At 34.1% G+C, this 15422-nt stretch overlaps 1 protein-coding gene across 1 annotated transcript; it reads right to left on the bottom strand.

Annotated features, from left to right (window-relative positions):
- Window positions 1–4512: 4512 nt before the first annotated feature.
- On the bottom strand, window positions 4513–15303 carry LOC146141613 (uncharacterized). The gene is made up of 10 exons (XM_083390208.1): window positions 15193–15303; window positions 13955–14055; window positions 12531–12669; window positions 10682–10752; window positions 9646–9906; window positions 9155–9211; window positions 8201–8967; window positions 6559–6667; window positions 5483–5665; window positions 4513–4840 (listed from the first exon to the last, which is right to left on the bottom strand). The coding sequence occupies exons 1-10, from the start codon at window positions 15245–15247 to the stop codon at window positions 4676–4678; spliced, it is 1908 nt and encodes a 635-aa protein (XP_083246334.1). The 5' UTR covers window positions 15248–15303; the 3' UTR covers window positions 4513–4675.
- Between the last annotated feature and the right edge of the window lie 119 nt (window positions 15304–15422).

The following is a 15422-nucleotide window of genomic DNA, read 5'->3' as shown; positions in this document are numbered from 1 at the left end:
CTTGATGGTTTCTTTTAAAACGGTTTCTTTTAAAATTTATTTCCCCGTTTAAATGGACGTTTTAACAAAATGACAAAAACAACATTTTCATGTTTGCCCTGACCTTCAGAACAAAACAAATGACCTTGGCTAGTAATTATTTTAATTTTTTCTGAAATTTCTCGTTTCCCGTTTAATATAACTTTTGACAAAAACACCAAAATAGCAGTGTCACGTTTTCCGTGACCTTCAGAATAAATAAAATGACCTTGTTGTTTGACTTTTCTTCTGAAATTAACCTTTGACAAAAAAACAGCATTTCAACGTTTTCCGTGACCTTCACAACGAAATAAATGACCTTGACTAGTTATTGTTTTTCGGCTCAGTTAAAAGACAGTTTTATATAAGAAAAACCTATTTTTCAAAATCTGAAAAGGCGTGTTTAATATAAATCTACGTATTTTCACTAAAACAATGTTGTTGTTGTTTTTTTCTTTCAGACAATAACGCACTGTCTTAGGAGCAAGTGCGCTTCCCTTTTTGTTGTTGTTTTGGTGTTGTACTTTATCGTTTGTAAACACTTTTACTGTTTTTCCATATCTTTTTGTGCTTGTTTTTATATATTTTATCGCAGGCTGTTGTTCTGTTGGCCCTATTTTTTCAGTGCAATGAGTTGTGTGTCCATAAACTGGTTAAATAATAATGGGAAATAACTACTGTACTATGTGTGTATTTTTGGGTTAGTTTCCATTAAAAAACTGATTTGCTTTTGTCTCTTCTTTCAGTTGCTAGTTGAAAATAGGAAATTGAAGTTTAATATTAAAATATTTTTCTCTGTAATTTTTTTTTCTCTTTACCAGCGATCTTTGATACTAAAACACACTCCACATTAAAAATTAAAACTTATAGAAACAGTAAAACGGCAAAACATGTTGCAACGTTTAACATATAGTAAAATACTGAAAATAATAATTTTGTTATTTTATGCCGTTCAAAAAATGAAATAGCTTGTTTAAAAACAGTTTTTCCTCGCAAATTTTTCATTTTAAATTATGTTTTTCGTCCAAAATGCTTTCACTGAACAAAGTTTGATTCCTATTTTATCGAAACTGTTCCATTTGCAGAAAATGCGTAAGCTTTTGTTGTCTGTTTTAATCTTCGACACGCTAGAATTTTTTTTCGTTTGGTGAAAACTAGAAAAAAATTCGTTTGGTGTTAAAAAACGTTCCGCAAATAAAAGTTTTATGGCTGCAACTATTTAAAAGCTCTTTTCTTTGGAGCATAATGGCGGGATGTTGTAGTAATACATAGTAAGAATATCAAAGCCCATATAGAAGTCCAGGTATCTTTATAAACGTTTCGAATAAAGCAATAGCTGGAGGTTGGTAGACGTAGAATGAATATTAATACCCATGTGTATTTTTTTTTGAACGTTTCAAATAAATCTCAAGATAATGGCTGGATGTTTTAGTTAGACGTAGTAAGCATACCAAATCCCATACGTAAGTACGTATCATTTTTTAAACGTTTCAAATAAATCTTTAAAAAAATCTACACCTTGTGAATATACACAGAAAAATCCATGGATATTTAGAATAAGGGTAATATTTGATTTGCCCATTTAGACTCAAATTTATGAATTTCATCATGAGTTTTAAGCAGGACTGCGGATTAGGGACTCGAGTCAGCAATGTTATAATGACTTAAGTCACTGTTTTTGAATGACTTGGCTTGACTCGAGAAAGAGCATGCTTCCAAAAAAACGACTTTTTTTAAATCGAATCGCAAGCAGTAACACACTGTAAGTCGAAAATCGTGTAAAAGGGAAAAAAATCCGTAATGATTTGTAGAAGCGAAAATAAATATTCCTACCAAAAAGTCCCTTACCAAAAAAAAACATTTTTCGACATATTTGCTCGCTATATGTTGCGATTTTTAGTGGAGTTATTGCTCGTATAATCAACTAGTGTACACACTTTATTAGTTTAATGTTTACTTTTTATGGATTTGTATATTTCAACAGGGCAGACATGACCACCGTGCTATCTGAACTCCACTAAATCGAAACTAAACAAACTGTCGTAGCATTTCAAAGTGCATACTGTTAGGCCGCTTATAGATTTATTGTACATTCACATAATTTAGCATAGTTCGCTTTCAATGAAATGGCTTACAGCGCAGTAAAAACACGTCTCGCAAGTAAGGCATGCATCTGTTGGCTGTTGTTTTTTGTCCAGCAGTAGCGTGACACTATATAGCACAAGAGCGACTGCGATGGTGATTAACTACGTCGAAATGCCGCTGGATTTGCCAGAATGGCCAGGAAAGAAAAATAGTATCGAGGTGAAATATTTAACACTTTACCAGGCGAACACGCTATAATTACAAGCACAAACAGATGCGTCGTTTCTCTACGGATTTTACTTGGATTTGACTTCCTATAATTATGATTAGACTTGATTTATTGGAAAGACGTCATTAGATTTCAGTTATTTAACAAATTACTTGACTTGGACATAAGTTATTTTACAAAGGACTGGTCTTGGATTTAAGTTATTTAGAAATGACTTGTTTACAATACTGTGAGTCAAACTCCTCAAGTCCGACGTGCGCACGTGCAGTTCCAAACTAAAAACATGTTGTATTATTATCCAACCATATTGTGGATAGGTGTATGAAACAACACTCCTATCAGTGGATTGCTCTATATGTACATTTTCTAGTTACTTGAATGGGTGGAAAATAGCCTGAGCATTGGCGAACTCGGGACTCGTAGGAATTGGAAATTATGCTGGATTCGGACTCGTGGAAACTCGACTCTATTTTTTTGGCCAGAGTCGGACTCGGTTTGCTTTAATCGACTTATCTACCCGTTTAAAAATCTCCCTCTAATGGAACGTGTTTTGTGAAACTTGAGTGGGGTAGAATCCCAAATGAGTTTATTCCCAATCTGACGCCGCTAAAGAATGTCAAGTGTGCCGCGAATATTGTAAATTTGAAAAGCGACCCAATTGTATTACAAATATAGACAAGTAATCGTGTGATATCCATCGGAAAATGATGCTATTAAGGTATTTTTTTCATGTAGTTAGGTCGATTGTCAAGTCATGAAAATTGATTTTTTTCAAAAGAAACGACCGCTCATGAAAGGCTGAGGGCCACTGGTTTAGCCATAAGTTATGTTAACCGCAATACTTGTGCTATGGGTGCCGGATAACACCGGATCGGTGACGATACCCTTTGCCAAGTGGTAGTATCGTAACACGTCCGATACTAGGGTGGTATCGGTACAGACCCGACACTAGATTAATATAGGAAGTTCAGCCATGTCATGTGATCTTACTGGGCAATACAATCTTGAGGTGTAAACTGTAAAATAAACAGTAGGCTAACGACTAATGATAATAATTATTAAACTTCTTAAGGTTAAAGCACATTTTGGCATATACACCTGCGAAAAATTATCTATTAATTTCGTTTAGCTTGATTGTTTGATCACACTAATGACATTTGGTATTGGATAGCGATACTTCAAGTACAAAATATCGGAATTAAGTATCGAGTAACGAACGTTACTTTTATCTGCTTCCAGTGCCTCTATAGAATCGTATTCTTGTCAATAACTTTAGACTTTACAAAGGCACAATTTTCTTTGCTTTTACATTCATAAGCTTTATTGAACGCAATAAGTAGGCGAGAAAAAACAGACAGAACAAAAATGCACTTTTTGGCTAATGTACAATTGTCTGGGAGCAAATTCGAAACAAACCGACATTTAATTTTAAAAGAAACAGAAGATGTTTAGTCTAAGATTAAGTTTTTGCATTTTATTATTAATTTTGATCCTTTGCACATAAATCTATTCCTGAATAAACAGGTGAAGGCACTAGATGGGTAATAAATAATAAGTAAAAGTTAACCACTTAATTATTTAAATAAATAAACTGTTTTTAAGAAACGATTGAGCATCGAAAAGTGACAATACTTTTAGAGTAATTTTTGTTAATTTGGTGTTAGGATAAAATAGCTCCTAAATGTCTAAAACATTTTTGTAACGCAACTTTGAGCTGAAACATTAAACAAAAAATGTGTTGTACTTTGACGCGTTTTGAAATACCAACACGGAACCAACAATGTAAACTGTATTTATTTCTAGGCTTAAAATGCGCCTTAGAGCATCTGTAGTTATAGACGCATATCTTAAACGAGCCTGTAATATTATTACCTTTAACACTAGATGTGGATGCTGTGTATTAGGTTGCGGAAAGTGTACAAGTGGTGTGAAAGTTGAATATGTGTATTGCGCTGAGCGCTGCTAATTTCTTGTTCTTGTATGCTTTTGAATATTTCTTTGTGGTTCATGTAACAAGCGTAGTAAGTAAGTTGGGCGCCTACAATGCAATTCGTAGATATGGCCTATAAGTAAATTCCAGAACATGATATTGTAATGGAGTCTACAATGCATTTATCTCACACCTATTAAGATTCAAGTCTTTTAAAGGAAATAAAGCAAAATTATTCTGCACATTTTTTCTTCATTAGACAAACGGCCATTTTGATATTAGGTATGTCCACAACGCGGTAATTCTAGTGTTAAATAAAATGGAGTGTATAAATGCCTTTCCATTGTTTTACATTTTTGTGCGTTGCTTTGACAAAAAATGTCCACCAAACTTGCAACAACCAGTCATCCCAGTTAATATTCTTCCTCCTCGTCGTCAGTCTCGTCGCCATCGTTACCGCACATGCGCAGTCGGCAGAAAATGGGAAGTGCAATCAAGCATATCCCCCAGAAAGCGCAGCCGATTCCGAACAAGATGGTGAGAGCAAGGCTCACTGAAGTGCCGCCAAAACCAGTCGCCTGTGAAGGATAGTTCAAGGTCATTGGACAAACTTGACACGTGGTTTGATAAAGGTAAAGTTTTACTTTAGCTGCATAAACTAGGGTTTTTATAGTACATGCAGGGATGCAGGTATTATAGAGAAATACATAAGTTAAAGGGAGAATTCGAATCATTAAATTAAAACCTGTCGCCTGTGAAGGGCAGTTCAAGGTCATTGGGAACCTTTGACAACTTCATAAACATGGATTTGTATGGTATAGACAGGGTATTATAATTATTATAGATAAATATATAATGGGTGCTTATATTATATTGGGTATTACAGACAAGTGTATAAAATAAGGGGAAATTAGGATTCATTGAATTAGTTATTAAACCTTTGATCAATTCAAAATCCACATCAAAAGGAATGCAGCAATTTAGTGATTTTTATATGGAATAAAGTGTTATTATTACTTCTCGCATATCTTAATTAAAATCGCTATTTTGTTGGTTTCGTCTCCCAAAAGTGTATAAAATACAAGAATGCATATTATAATTGTCGGTATAAGTTACAATAGTTCAACAGTGGGCAATTGGTGTATTTTTTAGCAACGAAACTTCGACTATTATTCGGAGCCCAATACGGTTCTCGGTTTTGTAATAAGAGCGACACCTACCGGTAGAACTTCGAAAGCAATAACTCCGGCAGATGGCGTAAAGATCATGAGCGGAAAGACAAGTAGCCAGCCGAAAAGTTTGAGAAAGATGAGCCAAAAAGCGTCGGAATTCCAGTCCAGGACGAAATAGAGAGTAATGAAACCAAAGGCGAAGCAATCGAACAGCTTAAAGATGAAACTTAGCTGCAAAAGAATCAAAGGTTTTAAAATCTAGTCGAGCATTGTTTAAGGAAAACAGTTCATTTCAAACCAAGCGGAGATTAGACTCTTTATGACGTCTAACATTTCACACGAGAATGGGCTTTATTTTGATTTTACAATGTAGCGTTAGAAGATGTTGGAAAATACGCTACACCAAGTCATTTGACTTAATCAATTGTCTAGAGTATTTGTTGATTTAAGTACTTTTGCCTAAAATACTAAGTCAATTTTGGAGCATAATGGTTGGAGGTTGTAGTAAGACGTAATAAGAATATCAAATCCCATACAGAAGTAGGTCTGTACCTACTTATTATAAAGTTAATTGATTTGTAAATAGTGAAGTGTATTTATCCAGTCATTAAAACACTCGAATGATGTATTTTAAAAGCTGGTACCTTTTTTAAAGTGCATTTATGGTGTAAGCAGCAATTTTGACGTTTTATGGAAAACGTTACTAGGCTTAAAAGTAATAGTTCACAGCTAGGGTTGTACGATAGTATTGGATCGGAGGCGATAGATTAGCAGTAGATTACTTGTCGGTACAATTGTCTGATACTATAGGGTGGTATCGGAGCAAATGCGATACCAATTAAAAAAAAAATATTTGTCATAAATTACGACCCAACGTAACGATTTTATCTTCAAAGGTTATTTTATCAAAAACTAGTAGGTTAGCAACTGGAGGTAACTACACTTCTTATCAAATAGAATAATAGTCTGGAAATGATACTTTAAAAGGGTCAATTTCATCTTTTGTGCTTGTATGGCCGTCCCTATAGATATCGGAATAGTTTTTGTCCAAAACATCGAGTATCGGTATAAAATATCAAGTATCGGAATCTTCAGAGCCACTCAAGGCAATTTTGCATACTTACAAATGCGACGAGGGTCCAGTTCACGCTTTCGGTGGGGAAATACCCCTTCATACCAATGTACCACGGGTCTATGTCTTCACACGAGCTCACAAACTGACACAAAAAGCACCTGAAATAAACAGAAAAATATCAAGGACCCGGCTTGCTTAAAACGTTATTGACTATCAATTTGAGTTGATTGGAAGTCTAATAGTGACAGTATTGTAAAAACGTCTTTTCGAAGTCGAAGTCAAGTCATTTGTAAAATATATTGAATCCAAATCAAGTCGTTTGTAAAAAATAACTTAAGTCTAAGTTAAGTCGTTGGCGAAATAAATCGAGGCCAGGTCAAGTCGTTTGCAAAATAACTAACGTCTCTGTCGAATTTTGAGTTGATTTGAAGTCTAATAGTAGCACTGATGTAGAAAAGTCTTTTCGAAATTAGTCAAGTTCCAGTCAAGTCATTTGCAAAATAAAGTAAGCCCCTGTCACTTCAAATTTGAGTTGATGAAAGTCTAATAGTAGCTGCATTTGTAGAGAAGACTTTAAAAATTAGTCAAGTCCCAGTCAAGTCATTTGCAAAATAACTTGATTCCAAGAAATCTAAGCAGTTGTTTAGCAAACTCTTTAGGCCGGCGGTACAGTTTAGAAATGAAAAAATATTCTATGCGTTAAGATGTAACTTTGTGATGTCACGATTTTACGTAACTTTATGACGCCACGGTATGGCGTAACTTCGACAGGTCACGTGTTAAAAATAATCATACCTCAAAACGGTATAATTGTATTGCAAAAAATGGTTGTCAAGTGGGGTGGTATTAGTGCCAATCGATACCAAATAGATATAGATTTTTCAGCCGTTACTTGCAAACGAAAACAGTTAATGTATTCTGAATACTAAATTTATCAAAAAAGATAGCTTTACAACGCTAAAAACATTTCTTCCTAATAACCAGAAAAATAAAGTCTTTTGAACGTCTTAATTTCATCTAGTTTGCTCGTTTAGGTAAAGCGAATAACTGGTCATCGTTGCAAGTTTATGTTATGGTCTTCTGTAAATTTATTCTTTACAAAAATATTTGAAAAGCCACAAAAATGTTAAAAGCTGTGTAAATAGATATTGCTGTTCATATTCCATCCTTGAAAACATATACATATTCAAAACAAATTATCAATTATTGTCAACACTCTTTGCAGTTGTTTATTATCAACGCGCTTCCGTTAAATTAGCCTGATTATTCCTAACCCTAACCCTTAAATTATTTTCCTGCACGTTTTAATTAATTTCATCTAAAAATAATGAAAGAAACTTTTCTTTTGTTTTGATACAAACTTTTCTTTTGTTTTGATATATTTGTTTTTGATGACGTCATTCATGTTTAATTTGCCCAAGACCTTCAATCATTTTCCAGACAGCAAAACCTTATTAAAACTATGCTTTTTCCGTTACTTGGCATCTCTATCGGCTCAGATCCGATATTGCCGGACATCTTTAAATGTAATCTCTCAAAGTTGAACAGATAAAAGAATAAAACGCTCGAAACTAACAAGAATAAAACTACACCTTATTTTTGCTTTGTTTACGTTATTTAGTATCGCTTCGAATCGCGATAAATATCGGTAAAGTATCGGACATGCCTAATTGTGATGCAACGAAACTTACCTCAAGCCTTGGTTTCCCGTTTGCATCACGAAAGCGTAAGCCGTGAGACTCGTCGATATGGAGTAAAGCAGGAAAACGAATATGAGAAAGGAGGACCACTTCTTATTAAGGAAGATTTCACAACGCATCACGATACTGATCATGAGAAAGATGAAACCGATCACGGTGAACATGAAAAACAGGGCTTGCTGCACTTGGCTTAATGTGCCGAATACGCTGGCGTGCCAGTCGAGGTTGTACTTTGAAGACCATTGCTGATGGACTTTGATAAAGTACAAATCGTTGTAGCACTGCATTCCTTTCTTTCTGTACTTGAACGGGCTTTCGGTGGTCGTTATTGCATCGCCCATTGTCGTGTATTCCAAAGTTGTGCTCAGTTCTGTTGTGACGTCATAATCGCTGGTTGTTTCTTCTGTTGCAGTTGACAATGGGCTTTGTTCGCTAGTGGAGTTGATGGTGGAGTTTGTTATAGCTTCTGTAGCTGCTATTGTAGGGTTTGTGGTTGTTGTTGTTGTTGTTATTGTTGTTGTTGTTGTTGTTGTGTTTACTGTTGTAGAGTTTATGCTTGTTACGTTTAGTAGTGTTGTTGTTGTGTTTTTTGTGCTTGTAGCTTGTGTTGTGTTGAGTTGTGTTTGGTTCAAGTTTGTCTGTGTGTTATTGTTGTATGGAGCTGATGTAGTTTGTGCTGTTGTATTTGTGCTGTTGTTGTTGTCGGCTTGTGTTATAAATCTCCTTCTGTAGTCAGCCGCTTCCTTTTCCCGTTGTATCTAAATACGTTTTAAATTCGTGTTTTCGTTTTATGGATACTAATACAAAATGACATTACATTACTATATCGGTATTTGCTCCCACAGAGCACATTATGCAATAAATGTAAAGAGGTCAGCACGCGGTAAGGGTCTATCGAAGGTGTTCCGCATGTGACACTTTGAGAAACTAGACACTAAACGTTACCTGTGATTCCAACACGTACTCCTTTTCTCTTTGGCACTGTTTTGCGATGTTTTCAATCTAAAAAACACAAAGAAAATCAAATAAGGCTCAAAATCAGTGTTGTAATGCGTTAAGTTGATGACTTGAATTAAGTGATTTGACTTAAGGCTTTTGTCCAAATCACTTGACTTTGGGTAGGGGCCTTATTTATCTTATATTTTATAAATGTTGCGTTTTGATATTTTTCTGCGTTTTTGATGGATATATTGCTAATATAATCGGACGAGTTTACCAATTTTAACGTTCGTTCTTTTTTCCAAACTTTTATTGTTTTCTAGTTTCTCTTATTTTTAAATCTTTTTTAAAGGGATACTTTGTTCATTAAACTTTAATCATTAAACTTTAATGGGTTAACACAAAGCACATACAATTCATTTTTTACCTAAAGGTCATTAGTTTTTTGTTTAAAGGGTGTTTTTTTATTCATTTTTTTAGTTTTATTATTCCCTCACCTTGTCCATCACCGTCTCGGTAAAGTTGTGCCTGTAGTTGAGATCGATAAAGTTTTCGTACACAGCGCACCAACGGTCGTCGCTCTCCAAATCGCCCAGCAACTCGTTTGAGTTGTCGCCCAGAACGTTCACACTGATTATGACGTCACAAGCGTAGATCGCGATCGGTAGGATGACGCAGATCAAGACAGCCAGGAAGAGAAGAAGTGGAGCAGAACCGAGGCTGCCCATCTTGCTCTTGAGGCTTTTCTTCTTATTTTTCTGTAACAGGAGATTTTAAGTCGGGTTGTTTTATTCGTGTTTTATTTTTAATTCTTTTAATTAAAAATAAGGTAAAATAAACGTTTATCTGTTGTTCGTTTTTAATTTTTTTGGTCTTTATTGGATTTTTGTGTCATTTACTTTATTATTTGTATCCATTAGAGCTAACTTAAATTATTTTAAAGCTTATTTCTTTTTTTTTGCTTTTTTTTTAGCTACTATTCTTATTTTTTTGTAACGAAAATTTTCGGTTTTATTCCTGTTTTGCTTTTAATTTTTTCAAATTAAAATTGAATAAAATTTATTTTAAAAGTTTTCTATATGTTTTTTGTTTGGTCCTATTCCTCTTTTTTGTCATCAACATTTTCTACTTTTTTTTCAATTTTAATCAAATTAAATTATTTTTTTATTGTCTTTTGTTCTTTTTTAATTTTTTTTATTTTAATGCGTTTTTTGGTAATTTATTTTTTTACTTTATTCAACTAGAAATAAATTAAAATTATTTTTAAAATTTGTTCTTACTTTGTTGTAGGACTAGTTTTCCCATGGGCGGTTTCAATCCTGATTAACTTTTATAAAATAAGATGTATTATAATTCAATCTTCAACAAGAGTTTTTAGGTTTAAATTAGGTGGATTACTCCTGATTTCATTTTTTTAATTAGGATTAAATTAGTTTTGAAAGTTTTTTTGATCGGATAGAGATATTTTTGCCCCACTACCGGGTATCGAGTAGCGCAATAAAATAGCGAGTATCGGGCATCTCTAGTTCAAACCTTTAAATCATTGTTTGGAGATTCCAGATCCTGGCTTTGTTCAACATCACTGTTCTGAGCTTCAACCTTTTCTGTGAAGGAAAGTAACATTGTTTGAAAAACATTAAAAAATAATTTTTGAAATTCCATACCAGTTTACTACACCGCAATCCATTGCATTGAATATACCAGTGCATTGAATATACCAGTTTACTGCGTCAAGATTTAAAAAAATATTAGAACATTTTTTTTATCTGCGGTAAAAATTTCTTATAAAGTTAGTTTATTAATTGCTCCCCACGTAATTATATTTGTTCTTCAAATCAGTTTGGGGCCAGCATTTAGTCATTGTTGTAAACAAGCCATTATAAAATAACTCAAGTCCAAGTCGCATCGTTTTGACTAAATAACAAGTCATTTCTAAGTCAAGTCCTTGTTATACAAAATTTAATGTTTAACTATTATAATTGGTAAACTCGTACGGTTATGAGCAATTAATATAAACTTAAGTTAGCAAACTAAAATTAGCATTTATGAATTATGCAAGAAAGACATTTCGCTCCTACTAGCATCATCCGTACAGTTTCGTACTTAGTTTGTCTTTTTTCAAATAAATTTATGTTTATTTGTTGTGAAAAAAAGATTCCCATCAAACTAGACCCCCCCCCAGTATTATGGCGCTAAAATATGTTACAATTTCTTAAAAATAGTGGTTGAAATTTTAAAATTTAGTTTTTTTTAAAATAAAGTCTTGTTCATTTTTTATTTTATTTTAATTTCTATTCTATATAGAGTTTCATAAGTTTTATCCGGACACTTGTTATTTATTACTTTAATTTGCCAATTTCTTGGTATTATTTGCGCCTTGATAAAATTCCAACTGGAATTTTTTATCGATTTTATCTCAAAACGGAACACGATCTCGTTTGGCGAATTTAATCTCAAATAAGTTGAAATACCAGTTGGGTAGTTTATTAAATAAACCAAATTGATGTAAACCATTCAGCCATAATTTGCGATTTAAACTTGCGTTTCTATCTAAAACGAAAATATCGATTCACAACCGGAGGTAACACACTTCAAAACTCACTCTCAAATGTTATTCTTGTAACCTTAAGAAATACTTTTTTAACGTTTTAATTTTTTTTCTAGTTAATTTATTGTCACCGTAATGACGCCATTAAGTAACTCATCGGATCGCGATCATTTTTTTTATCGATCGGACGTATTAGGCCAGGGGTTCTTAAACTTTTTTTACCGCGGACCCCTACAATTTTTTTTTTGCTTCGCGTTGACCACAGTAGGCAAGAAATTTACAAAAATGACGTCACAAACAAATAGACTTTCAAAAATATGCTGATGATTTAAGTAAAATGGAGTCTAAATACATTCAGTGCTAAAACGTTTTTTTCAATAAAATTTTACTTTCTAAATATTCACTAATATTAAAATTTGGCATTCATCTACATAAAAATTAGTTCCCAAATCCCCAATGGGTCAATGTACCCCAGTTTAAGAACCCCTGTATTAGGCTAACATGCAATCACAACCGTGTGAAACTTTAAAAAAAAAACATGCAATTAAAACCGTGTGAAACTTTAACTTTTTCTCTTACGCTAGACTTAACTTATATAACCGTATTTTGCTCTAATGACGATCTAATACAGTTAAAACGTCGTTGAATAAAATTAAAAAGTACTTTTTCTGACAAACTTCTAACTGAAGACAATTTCAAAAAACTGACTATAGTTTTTTTTTTTAACTTTGTAATCAATTTATGTGTATTTATAATTTATTTAAAATGAAATAATTTTGACAAACTTTAAGCTAACGTGCAAATTTTTTTTGATTTATTTGACAACTCAAAAAATAATCACCCTACTGACAGCCAATTTACCTGAAACACCAGCAGGCTTTTCGTCTTCAACTTTTTCTTCTTCCGCCTTTTTTTCTGCGTTTTTCTTCTTTTTCTTCTTTTTTTTCTTTTTCGGAACTTCGTTGTCGACATCCTGAAAAGAAACCAGCAAATAATTTTGCAGAAACCGGCAAATAATTTGCTGATAATATCTACATCAGGGGTAGGGAACCTATGGCTCGCGAGCCATATATGGCACTTTTTGTGACGCCATATGGCTCTTTTGATGAAAGAATCTTGCTTCCAGATAAATCTAAGCTATCATTTCTTAGCATAATTTTTGATAAAACTGCACGCGGACACGGCCGCTTTCGCAGCTTTATATTTCCTTTTTTATTATACATAGCAGCAAATTGAAGGCGTCTCGCGCGAATCCTATTTGTTTTTCGAGACTGTTATCCCGTTTGAGGAAATTCTCTCTGTTTTTTGCCAACCTATAACTAGATGTTAAAAAACTGTTATATAGCTCTTATGGAAAAACTACTTTTTGTTTAGCTCGAACACAAATAAATATGCTAGCAAACCGTTTCGAGCAACAAGTAACTGAGTTTAACGCAATACTCAAAATCCATTAAACGAGCAAAAACAGAATGACTGAAAAGAAAAACTACATTAATGTAAAGCATACGTAATATTAACTACATCGTTTGTGACGTAACAGTGCATGACAATTGAAGGCGTGGCATGCCTGTGATCGGCTGTTGTGGTACTGCACATAAGCGCTACAAAACAATTTATTTTGAGTACAATATTTATAAATTTTCAAATGGGCATGGCCCCGGTGCTACGCCTATATGAGATGTAGTACCGCTACATCTAGTTATTAACCTACTTTTTTGATGAAAAATTCTGCATTTGATAAAAAATCAAAGCAGTAATCCCTATATAAATTTGGTATCGGATCGGCACCGATACAAAACCCTAGTATCGTACGAGTACCAATACCACCACCTAACATCGGACGAGTAACGATACAAAACCCTAGTATCGGACGAGTACCGATACCACACCCTAACATCGGACGAGTACCGATACAAAACCCTAGTATCGGACGAGTACCGATACCACACCCTAACATCGGACGAGTACCGATACCACACCCTAACATCGGACGAGTACCGATACAAAACCCTAGTATCGGACGAGTACCGATACCACACCCTAACATCGGACGAGTACCGATACAAAACCCTAGTATCGGACGAGTACCGATACCACACCCTAACATCGGACGAGTACCGATACAAAACCCTAGTATCGGACGAGTACCGATTCCACTGCTTGGCATCGGGTATCGCCTTCGATCCGATAATATCGGACATCCCTAGACACCGTTGTACGTTAGATAAAAGCTTTAGTCCGTTTTTTTGTCTTTTTACCTGCGACGAAACTTCAATTTCAGTTTCCATTCCGTCCTCGCTGAAGCGGCTGCAGTCCTTCTGCTCGTCACTAGACGGCGCTACTGCGGTACTTTTCTCATCTAAGGGATGAAAGGTAAATATATGTTGAGCATGACAATTGTCAAAGCGTATATTTAAACATCCGAAGACGCTTTGTACAGTTTTGTAGCTCCAGCAAAAAAGTTTTTTTTACAACAGTTAAATCTAATAGGTCTGGGTATATGTTGTCTGATACTTAGTATTTTATTCCGATAACCGATATTTTCGCCACAAAGTATCGCCATGGGACTGATACCAAATGACGTCATTATTTTGATCAATAAAACAAAACTGACACCTGAAATTATAATGATTGTTAGCGTTTTTACTTGCTTTACATTAGAAGCTTACATTTATTTTGGAGCTTTTTTCTATGATTTTCTAAAAAAATTACCTTTTTGGATAGAAAACTCTACATTGGATCTTAAAAAACGAATAAATGCCTGTAAAGAACAAATTAATTTGGTATCGCGTTGCAGTAAATACCATCCAAGTGTCGGACGAGTTCCGAAACTAGCATTTTGCCAATCGGTTATCGACTACTTTTGGACATCCCCAGTTAGGGACATACAGTAAACACAGTAATGATCTTCTATCATGTGAGCGTCAAGTTAAGTCATTGGTATCGACGCAAATTTTACTTGATTAAAAATGAGTGAAGTGATTCGATTTGAAACATATTTCGCACAGCAATCACCAACAACGAAATAAATATAGCAGTATACTTTTTTAAGTTGAATATTTGAGGCAACAAACCATTTTTTATTTATTTTTTATATGTTTTCAATTAAGACACTTTGGATCCATGTAAGTCATTTGTCTATATGACTTGAATTAAGTTTTTCCGAATAATTTTAGTAAAGTGAGGTCATTTTGGTCAAAAGACTTAAATTCGATCATGTCATTCTCCAAAATGACTTGAAGTCAAATAAATTCATGTGAAAGCATGGACTACATTATACTTAAGTCAAGTCATGTCATTCGTCCAAATAGCATCAGTCGAGTCAAATCGTTTGCCCAAAAGACTTAAGTCAATCGGAGGTATTTAATAACAGTGACTTAAGTATGCTTGAGACAAGTCAAGTAATTTGAAACAGTGACTTGATTGCGAGCCATTGCAACACTTTACAACATTTACAACGCGTAGTCTCCTATATGTTTCACTCAGCAGGACATACCATTAATTCCTTCGAAGGCTTCGTTTTCAACAGCTTCTTTGCCTTCGTTCGACATTTTAGCTGTGTCCTGGTTAACAAAAACCTGACAAAATCTAAACGAAATCAATTATTGAATAAACAATTATTACTTTTTTTGACTTTACGGGGTATTTTTGTGGCTGCACAACGTAAACAAAAACTCTTTTAAATCTAACCTGACAAAACAATTCATAAATTTTAAAAGGAGTAAA

The sequence above is a fragment of the Ascidiella aspersa genome, chromosome 5 (genome assembly GCF_963924565.1).
Source record: "Ascidiella aspersa chromosome 5, kaAscAspe10.2, whole genome shotgun sequence".
NCBI classification, from domain to species: Eukaryota; Metazoa; Chordata; class Ascidiacea; order Phlebobranchia; family Ascidiidae; genus Ascidiella; species Ascidiella aspersa.
This window is presented reverse-complemented; position numbering and strand designations above follow the sequence as displayed.

What these genes read in the sequence shown, in the direction of transcription:
- LOC146141613 (XM_083390208.1), bottom strand. Translation starts at nt 15,247, where the DNA reads ATGTCGAACGAAGGCAAAGAAGCTGTTGAAAACGAAGCCTTCGAAGGA. An exon ending in AGCCTTCGAAGGAATTAATG is followed by an intron (nt 14,056 to 15,192) that starts GTATGTCCTGCT and finishes TTCATCCCTTAG; the next exon opens with ATGAGAAAAGTACCGCAGTA. An exon ending in AGTACGTGTTGGAATCACAG is followed by an intron (nt 8,968 to 9,154) that starts GTAACGTTTAGT and finishes AAACGTATTTAG; the next exon opens with ATACAACGGGAAAAGGAAGC.